The sequence below is a fragment of the Acinonyx jubatus genome, chromosome B4 (genome assembly GCF_027475565.1).
Source record: "Acinonyx jubatus isolate Ajub_Pintada_27869175 chromosome B4, VMU_Ajub_asm_v1.0, whole genome shotgun sequence".
NCBI classification, from domain to species: Eukaryota; Metazoa; Chordata; class Mammalia; order Carnivora; family Felidae; genus Acinonyx; species Acinonyx jubatus.
Window position 1 is genome coordinate 6,362,840 of NC_069387.1, and position 13,347 is coordinate 6,376,186.

The 13,347-nt window shown below is 47.5% G+C and overlaps 1 protein-coding gene across 10 annotated transcripts in view; it reads right to left on the bottom strand.

Annotated features, from left to right (window-relative positions):
* SFMBT2 (Scm like with four mbt domains 2) overlaps positions 1-13,347 on the bottom strand; it is a 220,517-nt gene that overhangs the window by 53,963 nt on the left and 153,207 nt on the right. For all 10 annotated transcript variants that reach the window (XM_027073367.2, XM_027073370.2, XM_027073371.2 and 7 more), the window contains 2 exons: positions 10,667-10,749; positions 4,431-4,557 (listed from right to left, as the gene is read on the bottom strand). In XM_027073367.2, the coding sequence (XP_026929168.2) occupies positions 4,431-4,557; positions 10,667-10,749 (210 nt within the window). The remainder of the gene's footprint in view (positions 1-4,430; positions 4,558-10,666; positions 10,750-13,347) is intronic.

Below are 13,347 nucleotides of genomic sequence, written 5' to 3' on the forward strand. Positions count from 1 at the left end.
GAGTGAGTTTTCCAGGACTCTGGTATAGGAACAACCTAAACCCTCCATTAAATACTTCTTCACTGCCCCCTGGTCTGAGCCCTCACCCCTATGCCGCATGGAATCAATTTTGCCATGAGGGGCTCAAGTGGGAAACTCCATTACCCTTGCTTAGTATGTTATCCCATTCATTCACTCATTCATTCATTCATCAGATTTGAAAGTGAACAAAGTAAGAAGGCAAGGAAGGCAAGAAGCAAGCCAATTCAGCCTCTGGGCCCCATGCAGATGAGGAGAGGACAGCCTAGGAGCCTTTGAGAGGCTGGAACTGAGGAGAGGCACCTGGTTCCAAGTCTAGGAATCAGTCAGGCCTCGAATCCCCTTGTCGATTCCACACAGTCAGGTAGACGCCTCCGCTGGGCAGGCGACTGGAGGTTCACGTGCTAGAAAACGTGCACCAGAGCGTTCTGACTTAGAGTCAGAAGCACCAGGTCAGGGAAACGACCAGACCAGGAAATGGCGTTATGTGAGAGTCCGTGCACTGAGCGTGAAAGGTCTGCCCCTTCCTGCTGTCACCCCCAACAACCCAGGTGACCCGACTCAGGACACTGGCAGTGGCGGGTGTCAGACTGAGGACCCTGCAAGCCTGGCCCGGTCAGGGACATGCCCCGTGCCAACTCTGAAGGGTGCGTGACACTTAGAGCCAGTGGCGGAAAGGAAACCAGCAGGGGCAGGCCTAGGTTGCTCACCGCAGCCAAGAAGCCAAGAGAAGATCAGACAGATCAGGAAGTGTCACTGGACAGTTCCAAAGTGCATGCACTTGTCAAGAGGGGAAAAGGAGAGCTCACATCCGTCCCTGGACCGTCAGAGTGTCTTACGTTCAACTCCCTCCGCTGAAATCCTACACAAGGCTCAGGCTTCAAGAGTCCGCCGGCTGTTCCTGAGGGCGCTCGTCGGCGGAAATCGGGGACCACGGGCGCGCAGCCCTGCGTGTTCGGTGCTTGCTGATGGGGGATGTGAAGCTCGCGGTGACAGGATGTGAGTCCTGAACGCCAGGAAGCTACTGCCCGAAGCTATACCCGGCGAAGACTTCGCAGACTGACACTCGCACAGTACGTTCTCCAGGACTGAGTGTGGAAAAATTTAATTTTCTCTAGGTTTCGTTTCAGAGGGCAGCAAAAAATAAAGATTAGGAGATGTCGGTAATACCCAAGCTCCCCTGTTCTTAAGATTTTCATACGTCTCCGCAGACCTGAAGACTCTAGGTCGTCTTCGTGTTTCTGTCCTTGTGTGTTTGTTTTTATGACAGATCAGCACCGAAAGCAACGGGCACCAACTCCCCCAGGACGTCATTCCCTCCCTGCGCTCAAAGCACAACAAACACCAGCCGAGAGAGTCCCCCTGCCTGTTTTTCACGTGCAACAGCACTCCCCAGGTCAAAACCGGGTTTCAGTGTCCCCTTCCAGAGCTCTCTTCAAACATTTCTGTAGTGGCGGCAACGAAAAGGGCCACATAACTTTGCAGAAATGAAGCCTGCCGGTGGCCGTACCTTTTATGGCATCAAGGAATGTTAGCGCAAAGGCTAAAAGTCATGTATTCAGGAACATGGAGCTTCCCACATCTCTTCTGAACCGGAGGACAGGATTAATAACGAGGGGGTAAGAGAAGCCAAGGAAGGCATTGCAAAGCTGTAAGCCCTCTCAGGGAGCTAAAGCATCATGAGGACGGGTGAAGACCCTCCTCGTCCCCGAGGGAAGCATCTGGAACGCACGTAGAAGGACCTGGTGTGGGGCGGGGGCAGACGCGTGAATGCAGGGCCGTGACGCTAAGACATCACCACGGACAGCAACCTCTACTGTACGGGTCATGCTTATAACTGTCGATCTGACCGCCTCGAGCAGAGTACTGACTCAGGAGAAACACTGCAACGTCCTCTCTAAATCAAAGAAACCCCATCATCCTTGCGCTCACCGTCCGCGGTTCCGGAGAGCTCCCAATTCTTTCCAAATGTGCACCCAAAGCAATACTACCTTTGTCTCCCATATCTCATCCATGGCCCCCCCTCTTCAACATCGGCTCTTTTATAGACACTTAAAGAACCGACCTCCAGAGACGTCACGTATTAAGTAGAAAATGATCACTTTAATTACCTAAAAGTGGTCAATTAGCCATGTGCTGAAAATACTTCAAATCAACTTAATGCATAAAAATAACTAATGAATTGTTATGAAGTATTTGATCTGTTTCAAGTGTCAAGTAAACGGTCTATAACCAGAATCACCATCATCATAAACATAATTTAACAGCCACAAAGTGACCATAGCGAATCTCTAACATGCGTTCCCAGGACAAAGGAAAGAGAACAGTATATACATAAAACTGAGGAATAACAAGAAATAAATGCCATCAAGTTCACTGGCACTTTAAAAGGGAATATTCAGTGGGGGCCCAAAACAACCCCCCCCTAAAAAACCCAAAGTACAATCGAGAGCCAAGAGACAAAATGGGATTTTACTTTATTCGATCCAACAAACACAGGATTTCGATCAAGAATTCCACGTGGAAAATATGCAACAAACTGTTCATAAAAAAATGTTTTTCTTAATGAGTAAGGGCTGGGAAAAAATGGACAACCTACTTATTTTCTGCTCTGCTTCCTAACGCTAACTGATCTCGCTGCTACAGGATAAAAAAGCACTCTGGAGAATAACAGCTGACATGAGCTGCCTCACATTTCTTTGCTATAAAAATGGAAATTTATATCCCAGAGAAAAACAATATTAAGGAGAAAAGCCTGTCAGAAATGTTAACTCTACCCTGTTGCCGCTCACCCCTGTTTTTAAGAATTGGGAATCTGTAGGGTTGGGTGAACTAAGCAACGGAGACGTCAAGGAGAAGGAAACTGACCCCAGGCATATCGTAATGTTCTTCCAACTATAAAAATCAGGACATGCTTTGCCTGCGTGTCTGTGTTAGGTAATTAACAGCTGTAGAGCACTCTGGAACTACAAACCGCTAAATAAATAATGACTGCCAAAGAATTTTAACGATGATGTGCTAAATAATAATGATGAAACATGGGCTTTGAACTTTACCGCGTCTGCTTTCGAATGAATCACGCAAGCAAGGTCCCGATCTCGCAACATGGCTTAGCCCAGTATGAGGTGGCAAGTCTGATGGAGCGATGGGAAGTCACGGAAGGGATCCTGTGTTTCCAAGAGCAGGTGACTCAACTTTACACATAGTGACGGAAGTAAGGTCGCGTTCTCTTCCCGAGGCTGCAGAAAGAGCCCCGTTCCGCCTGTGTCTGCCTGCACTGTGGCTGATTCCTACCAGAGGCCATTTTACTCGAAGAGCCACCAAGCAATCCACCTTTTGAGAATTTTCTTTTAGTTCAAGTTGATTTTGAAATCCTAAACCACGGTAACATTTTACACTGTTTTCCTGGGAATTGAGGACACAGGCGACGCTCACCTACCGTCACTGTTCTCTCCCCTTTTCACTCCCTTGGACTCTACTATTTAGGAGATCGTCAGCCTCAGAACTTTTGGTGCTTTTTAGATGTGCTCTTCCTAAAGAGATAGGAGGAAGATACGAGCACCACTTCCGTGGCCTTCCAAACTTTCCATTCCAGTGGCAGTAGGGGATGCCATGACAGTTAAAATATGGGCTGAGAGAGCTACCATGATTTTCTCATTCCCAACTAGTCTTGTTTTTCCATATACGTTTAAAATAATTAATGTCATGAGACTGAGATACAAATAAACCCAAAGAATTCAGATCACGGAAAAATGGGAAAAACCTTACAGATCAGACTCATCTGAATTCTTCGTCACTGGAAACAAAACACACAAAATGTAGTCTTTCCAAATCTAAAATCTGATCAAGGTTCCGCTTATAAAGTAGAATGTTCTGTGAATTATCTGCACAATTATAAACAAACTATAGCTATAAACAACAGTTTAAACATCATTAAACACGTAAGGCTAAATCTTGTGTATTACATATTTAGGGAGAAAGTCATCTCTAGTTACTATTTTGAGGTACAACTAAAGATCCATGGAAGAAACCAACGTACAGAGTGTTATTCACAGTAAATTGCAAATATATAATTTTATCCTCATAATAACCAAGACCTCAAATACCAGTTTTAGTGGCTCGTATTAATTTAATTGTGACACTAGCTTTTATAATCACAGATGCAAAAAGACCACTGTGTTGCAAACATAATTATCACACCAGTGTCTCCTTTCATGAAATCATGAGTCAAGACAAGAGACTCTGGACAAATTTGTGTTTGATGAGTTTGAGTCATTTAAGAGCACTGAATAACTTAAGATCTGTTTAAGGAAAAGGAAGGCAAAAGGCGTTGTTTCTGAGAAGTACTACGTGCACCCTGCCACTTCCAGATGCGCCCTAAGTTCCCCAGAACGACCGCCAATGGTGCGTACCTTCCAGATGAAGCCACATCAGCCGCCCCTTCACGCTGACCACAGAGGCCACGCAGAGCTCTCCCGGGTTCCTGGGGTTGACGGCTTCCAGTTTCATGTTCTTTGTGAAACCCCTACTGAATGACGTCTGAAAGAGAAAAGAGCGGACACTGAGCCAGAGGGCACCACAGCAGGGGATCGCGCAGCAACAGAGGGGCCCGCGGGGGACGCGCGCATGCACACACACGCGATGCACGCGGATCTCCTCCATAAGACAAACGTTTCTCCTGCCATTCGCGAGAAAAGAACCATGCCCAGTTTGTTTTCATCCCAGAGCTAGAACTCCGCGGGCAAACAGCAGGCACCTAATAATATCTGTCCAGTGAGAGGGTGGATATGGTCTCTTTCTAGGCCCATGCATGCCCTTATTTCCACGCGACCACGGACATGCAAATCATTTCTTTTCCTTCCCTATGCTTCTCACTCACATCACGCCTGGGCATATTCGAGGATGTGAGGAGACAGCCTGAGTCTCCATGTGGCCTGAAGAACACCCACTAGCGTTGTTTATAGTGGTCTACTGGTGACGAATCCCCATGGTTTTATCTGAAATGGTCTTTGTGTTACATGTATGCCTTGGGCTTACTTTTATTTACGTTCTAAATTCACTTCTTTTTAAAAGTTTGCACACAGGAGGGGCGCATGGGTGGCTCAGTCGGTTGAGTGTCCCATTCTTAGTTTCAGCTCAGGTCGTGATCTCACAGTGGTGGGATCGAGCCCCGCATCGGGCTCTGAGCTTGGGAGTCTCTCTCTCCCTCCCCCTCTCTCTCTCCAAATAAATAAATAAACAAACATTAAAAAATAAAAATAAAAATAAAAATTTACACGTAGGAAAATTCGCTCTTTTCGGTGCCCTGTTCCTGAGGCTCCCGTACGGCCGTACGGTCATAACGTCAATCAACACGCAGAGGAGTCCCTTCACCTCCGAAATGCTTTTGCACTGGCCCCTCGGTGATCAATCCCTCCCAGACTCCCAATTCCTGCACCACGGGCCCGTCTTCTGTTCCCAGAGTTGTGCCTTTTCCATAATATTACAGAAACGGAACCATACACGGTGCAGTCCGGCTTCTTCCACTTAAGCAAAACGCATTTGACATTTCATCCATGCTACCGCACGAACGGAAAGTCCATTCTGTTGTGCTGCTGAATAGTTTCTGTAGATGTGCCACAGTCCATCCCTTAACCACCTGAAGGACATCCGAGCTGTGTCCAATTGCTGGCAGTCGCGAATAAAGCCGCTGTAAACAGTCAAGCGCAAGTTTCTGTGTGAACAGGGTGTATTAGTCTCCTTGCGATGCCCGAACGCAATACCACAGACTGGGTGGCTTTACCCACAGAAATTCACCTCTCAGTTCCAGAGCCTGCAAGTCGGAGATCAACGTGTCAGTAGGGCCGCTTTCTTCTGAGGACTCTCTCTGGCTTGTAGACAGCCACCTTCTCCCTGTATCTCCGAACGTTCCTTCCTCCCCGCATGCTGTCTGCATCCTAATTTCCACTTCTTGTATGGACACCACTCATTTTGGATTAAGGTCTACCCGTAGGGTTTCATGCTCCCTTAATTGTGTCTTCAGAAACTCTAACTCCAGGGGCGCCTGGGTGGCTCAGTCAGTTAAGCGTCCAACTTCGAATCTTGCGGTTCATGAGTTTGAGCCCCGCATCGGGCTCTGTGCTGACAGCTTGGAGCCTGAAGCCTGCTTCTTCTGGGTCTCTCTCTCTCTCTCTCTCTCTCTGCCCCTCCCCGTGCTCATACTCTGTCTCTGTCTCTCTCTCTCAAAAATAAACAAACATTAAAAAACATTCTAACTCCACACACTTCTCACGTTCTAAGGTACTACGGGTTAGGACTTCATCATATGAATTTTGGGGAATACAACGTAGCCTATGACATAGTTTCATTTCTCTAGAAATGGAATTGCTGGACCACACGGGAAACGTACGTTTAACTTTCTAAGAAACCACCAAATGTTGCGTTCCCATCAGCAGTGTGTGGCGTTCCCGCTGCTAAACATCTTCACCAGCACTTGGTATCGGCACTTTTGCAAATTTTAACCCAATAGGTGTCCAGTGCCAGCTGATCATGGCTTGAACTTGCATCTTCCCTACGACGAATGATGTCGAGCATTTTTTCACATGTTTCTTCGTCATTTGTGTATCTTCCTTGGTGAAGTGTCAGGTTTTTTCTAAAAACGTTTATTTATTTATTGGGAGGGGAGGGTAGTGTGAGCAGGGGAGGGGCAGAGAGAGAGGGGGCGAGAGAGAATCCCAAGCAGGCTCTGCACTGTCAGTGCAGAGTCCGATGCGGGGCTTGATCTCACGAACCACAAGATGACCTGAGCTGAAACCAAGAGTCAGACACTTAACTGACTAAGCCACCAGGTGCCCCGGACTGTCTGTTACCTTCATTCAGGAAATGTTACCTTTGGTGCATGTAGAATTGTGGGTTTTTTTCTTTTAATACTCCACAAACATTGGTTCACTGTCGTCTGGCACCCCTTGTCTCTGATGAGAAGTTCGCTATTTACGTTGTTGTTCCTCTATTTGAAACGTATCATTTTTTTCTCTGGATGCTTTCAAGATTTTTCTCTTTACGTTTGGTTGTCAGCAGTTCGACTATGTTGGGTGTCTTTGTATTTATGTTGCTTGGGGCCCACCGAGATTCCAGAACTTTTTCATTTATAATCTCAGCTGCTTTGGTACATTCTGGCCCTTGTTTCTTCAACACAGAGGAGCTCTCCTGCTCTCATTCCCAACATTGAGGAAAATTCTGAGCCACGTGTAAAATGTCAAGTAGCAAAGACCTTTCTTGGTAAGAGTCTGCACAAATACTGGCCGAGGTTTTTTTTTTTAATATTTTTTTAATGTTTGTTTATTTTTGAGAGAGAATGTGTGAGCTGGGGAAGGACGGGGGGGGGGGGGGAGACACAGAACCCCAACTTTCTACCTTCTCATTCATATTTTCCTTCTCAAACTTTAGCGAGCATCTGAATCATCTGGAGAACCTTTAAAAAAAAAAGACAGACTGCTGAGCCTTAGCCCAAAGTTCACGATTCATGTGATCTGCGGTGAAGCTACAGATTTTGTATTTCCAACAGGTTCCCAGGTGGTGCTGGAGGCTGGCCTCAGGACTGCACTTTGGGAACCACTACTTTACGACTCCGAGCTGAGTTTTAATGGGAGGTTTCGAACACACGTCTGCTAATTCCAACATCTGGATCATGCTGGGTTTGGCCTCTACCGATTAGCCTTTCTACAGAAAATGAGTCCGATTTTTCTGCCGCTTTGTGTGCTGACCAATTCTGAAGTCCTGGACGTTTTCAATGCCGTGTCACAGAGACTCTGGATTGTGTTATGTTCTTCCTGAGAGTGCTGGTTTTCTGTGTTCGCAAGCAGTTAACTTGTTTGGACTCAAACTACATGCTCTGTCTCTTGAGAAGGAGCTCAGATCCCAGCTCAGTCTTTTGTCTTTAGCTAGGCTGCCTGGAGTTTGCCTGGAGAAGACACGCTCTGCGGATCATCCAAAGATTTAGGCAGAGCGTATACACAGAATGTGTGGTTCCCTCTCCTGACTCTTCCCTCTCTGAGACTCCTCTCGCTTTCCAACAGGTGTGGTTGCTCACATTCTGTTATCTGCTTCATCAGGCCAGAAAAGACCGTGAGTTTTACATCACTGCTTTTGTCGTCTCCTACGTCGTCCACTGCGGCTGACCTCAGGGCAGAAGTCTGAAAAGAATCACACGGTCACCCCAGAGTGTTCCTTCCTTCCAAGCACCTGCTCCCCTCCAGATCTGCCCGTTTTGTTCACTCTCCACATCCCTCGGCTAGTTGCACAGGAGCCGACAGTTGCTTCCTGCCGGAGGGTCAATTCAGCAGGAGCTCAGCCGACACTCCAAGCAAAACTCCCTTCTCGCACTATTTTAAAATAGGCGTAAGATTTTCCCAAAGCATCCGCTGCTATAAATTTTAATCAGATATTACAATACTGCATGTATCTATTTTGAAATACATAAACTGAAGTAAACGGGCTCCTGTAAGTACCAAGAGATTACATCCTTACTTGGCCCGTGGGAGGAGGCCAAGCTAATTTGCATTCACGTATCTATTTATATACGTTACGTTGCAAGTCAATTATATCTTTATGTAACCAGAACAAAATGACCCAGCATATGCGATAAGAAAGCGATTTGTTCTTCTCCTTTACGTCTCTTTGGAAATAGGAACCAAGGAAAATTCTAGGCAGGCTGTTTTCCTACAAGTCATTCTGCCTATCCGTGCATATTATGTATTGAGCTTTTTGATAATATGACTCGATAGGCTGCCTGAAAAGCCTCTAAGTAAGTTAAAATGCATTTGATCCTCCTTAATAAGGGAAAGCTACAACCGCATAACCTATTTTCGTTTCAACTCGCTGCTTGAGGGTAATTTATAAAGATCAATGGCAAACCTGTTACCCGTGAGTTTATTTTACTAAGCATTTCGCTGTGTCAATCCATCTCAGAACCGTCTCTGATTGTTAAACATCCCCGGGGAAATGTCTCCCATGCAGCCACTTCCACACCCCCTCTCCTCTAGTGCACACAAGATGCGTGATTAAAAAATGAATTCATGATAAGCATCCCCTTAAAGAGCACTCGAGGCAAGCTAACAAAATTCAGCAGAGCACCAGGAGTGCAACACCTATGCCAATAGGCAGATGACAATCCCGTCGATTACATAAACGCAGAGCCGGGAACAAAGCGGGCATGTTTGTAACAAGTGCATTCCTAATGAATACGCCAGCACAGTCATTAAAACAGATTTCATCCTGGTAGCTAAAGCCTGGGAGCTCAGAGGCCACCTGGGGATGTGGCTACTTCCTCTACTAAATCCCATTTGGCCAGCTGCTGGCTGAACGGGAGCAGAGGACAGTGGAACCGTATTGTTGCAGAGGAAATGCCTCCTTACCCACGAAACCAGGGGACACGTAAGGATCTCCCTCCCAAGGGTGAAGAGGTAGGGAACGAATATGTCTTTGGTCGGGTAGAAAGCACAACTTCGAAGGGGTCTGGGGACGTGCTAAGTGTCTCCAGGATCCTAACTGCAAGGCAACGAGGCCAGGGCTCTGCGGCAAGCACTATCACTGTAAAAGGGCTAGGAAGACTGCACTGGACTTGATAAGCCCCGGGAGCTAACCAGCGGCTACCCTCTCGGTGGCACCTCCGAGCGCCTACAGTATGGGGGAAGGTCCCCACCGCACATACCACCGCGCCTCACCACGCAGATCTTTCCGTGCGCCGCAGAAGAACCAGCTTTGTGCAAAAGCAGCATCAGCCGGCAGAAAGTCCCTTTGTTGGTTTCAGGAGCCCCGATTTCCGACTCTGCCACGGATGTATTTCTGCATTTAGTTTCTGCATTTATGGGGTCAAGCTGACCCAGTGACCGACCTACTTAATTCTTCAAAATCCACCTCGGACTTACGCTCGGTACTGAGCTTCTCGATTGAGCCAGCCCCTTCCGCCTCTCAGCTGTCATGTGCCGTGATCCCCGTAGTACGAGTTATATTGGTGGGGTAGCAAGGAGGACGCGTCCAGAAAAGGTCTCTGATTTGGGAGCACTCTGCACTGTGATGCCTGCCGTCCCCAACTGGAGGACTGAGTCTTTTGTTTTCTTTAGTATAAAGAATTAACTTTCATAGCTAAATGCATGTTCAACACACTAGGCTGTATACATCGGTGCCTCATTCTGAATACAGACGTAATAATCCATGTGCCTTTTCATAGTTCCCAGGGTTGATCCAGTCTAAATGAATACTTGTAAGCCACCTGATACAACCAACTCCTATAACAAGTACACCCGTGTGAACACACACACACACACACACACACACACACTGCTATTTGATCTGCTCACTAGACTCTCCTGAGGCCCAGGCTCACCGTAGTGAGAAGCCTGTGCTAATCTAGAACACACCGGACCCTTCCATAAGTGAGACATGAACTTACACCGGGCCACCATACACGTAGCAGCGGCTGTGCTCCAACACCCCAGAGTCACCCTAACACACAACCTGAAGGAGGCCTTTGCAACAACTACGAAAGCTTAGTAAGGATCCTGTGGTCCACGGCAGCACACTCGTCTTGCTCACGAACAGGAAGCAACTTACAAAGTTCACGGTGAACAACATCTAGGAACAAAGCAGTAGCAAGCACCAAGCTCCTTACATTCCTGAAGCCGAAGGGAGGCGCTTCCTCGGTCCCATGCTGCTTGTGATAATCTGCCCAGTCGAAGTCCTGGCCAGAGTAACCTGCACGGGACGAAAACACAGACAGAACAGCGTTAACCAAATAAATAGCTTCAGAGGGTGTCACTAGTTAAATCAGTAAGCGGTGCAAATACAGGACCCCGGAGGGTGAAGTCCCTTCTTGTGCCTGACGGCACATCAGATTTCACGGGGAACGCGTGGAAAAACACAAAGTACGAAATACAGGGCGGGTGTTCCATCGTGACTGTGATGTGGGGTCTGAAACCGTGTGAAGGGTGGCACTGACCCACATCGGCACCCGCCAGTGGACGGACGTGCTCTGGGGCAGCAGCATCGAGACAGGATGTTACACACAACCCATTCGCACAATGCGTTTTGCAGAAATACACAGTGATACCTCCCTGCACGTGAAGCCTGAGAGTTACTGTGAACTTCTCGGTATCTTCGTGGAAACCGTGAGATTTTATTGGAAAACACTACCTCGGGGGAGGGTTTTTAAAGACTAACAGAAAGTAAAACAAACAGCAAACGAGGAGTTGAGGTGTTCGTGAGAAAGAAAGCCTCCAGAGGCCGGCGGGGGGGGGGGGGGCGGGCAGCCCGTCCTCGGACAGCACCCAGGGAGAGGAAGGAAATGAGCATCGGGAAAGGTGGGCCCCTTTGGGGGAAGCGCTGGGGGGGCACCTGTGAGACACGGTGGGGGCGGGGGGTGTTTGGAGAAACAGCCCTTCACTCGTGTTAATAAGCGTAATGAATAGCGATGTTGCCAAAGTGGGTTCTTCTCTTTCTTCATTTCATTTGGCAGGAGGGGACGCAATTCAAGTACATCCATCATGCCCACCATGACAAGCCATGGGAGAAGGTCTTGGGAAGGTCGTGGGAAGAGGAAACAGTTCTAAATCAGAACATAAGCACAGCATTGGGTGCGCGCTCTAACCCAGATAGGGGGACGGCTCTTCATACGGGTGTTATTTGTGCTTCTTGTGAACCAAGGACGGCGATGAGGACGAACAGCGTTCTACCCATCAGGATTCGTCAGGACGGCGGACAACGTCACCCTAACCCTCACTTGGGCGTTCTCCCTTGATGGGTTTGAAGTGCATGGAAAATAAACCCACGAGGGATTTCTTAACTATGTTTTCAAGCCAAGACCTGCCAAGTCCTGCCAAGTCCTCATTTTCTCTTCCCCGTATCATCGTAAATTCCACACCGGCGAATTCATATCACACGGGGACCCATAGTTACTAAACCCCACGGCTACAAGGAGAGTACAGAAGATCTTCATTGAAGAAAGTCAAGGTACTGTTGCCTCCTACCTCTGTCTGTACCTCCGAGTACAAGATAGTATTCTTTTCATTGAGGAAGCTCAATTTACACAGTTTTCATTAGAAGACGGGATGGGGTTAGCAAAGAAGGACTGGTACTCCTCTGGCCCAGGGGCTGATCCTTGAACCCCCCTACCCTGCTGACCATCCATGGCCGAAGCACCCCTTTTCTTCCTACGACCTCCCTGTCATTCTACAAAGGCTGACAACGCCTCATTTCTTTCCAACAAGGGGGCAAAACGTCTTACAGCTCTGAGATGCTGTTACTCCCGGTAGTTAGTTTCAAAGAGATTCTGAAAGTTTTCCTACCTGCCCTTGTCCCCAACACCTCTCTTCAGAGCCAGATGGCTCTTGCATCAGAGGTTTCTGGAAGGAACCAAGCCAACTTTTTTTTTTCTGAACGCTTATCCACAAAACAGAATAAAACAAAATATGCTTTAAATAAGGTACTGCAAGTTTCTTTACAATGAACAGAACCCTGCACTTTGAGAATAGTTCATCTGGAGCTATTCTGGATCAAATCCTTGCCTTAAACGTGTAAGAACAGAAGAGTTTGCCAAAAGACAACTCAAACTGCCGAGAAGCTACCCAACCATATGAAAGGAGGGCATTTGGGTTTTTAGAGCCGGCTCTACTAGGAACTGGATGAAACCAGGAAGAAGCAAAAAACTCTTCCGTGTCTGACTTTCCGTATTCACAAAATAAAGAGGAGACCTTCAAGGCCCCTCCAGCTGTCGCGTTCCATAATTCAGAGCCATCGTTAGTGACTAAGTAACTGCTGCTGCTTAGGAATTGTGCCCGTCCTTGTGTGTGGTTAATTCCTTCCTCTTCTCCTCCGAGAAAAGTGTGGCAGGGTTGATGAAGAGAGGTTATGTGACAGGACGCTCCCCAGAGGAGCTCGCCATAGACTAGCTGAAGGCAAGATGGTTCCGAGGCACAAGGACCCCATTTCTCAGGGTTGTGGCAGACTGACTTCGCTAAAGCCAAGATCGCACTGTGTCGCAATGTCTCTTCCCCTCGACCTCTGCTGATTCCTTGGTTCGTTTGGTGAGCTGAGGAAAATCTCATGAAGATCATGGGGGCAAAGAAGAAATGGTCGGGCGGGGGGGAACTACATAAATGAAAAACAAGCCATCTTCTGATAGAACATGGAAATCTGGATATTCTTTATGGTCAATATCTGTTCAGATAAAACCTTCCAACTTACAAGCCACCTCTACTCCCCCTCCAGAGGCATTTAGCTGGGATTTCTATAATCGTGTTCGTAACCGTGAACTTCCCATAGGCTGCAACCCACTCCATCCAATGTCATGCTCTA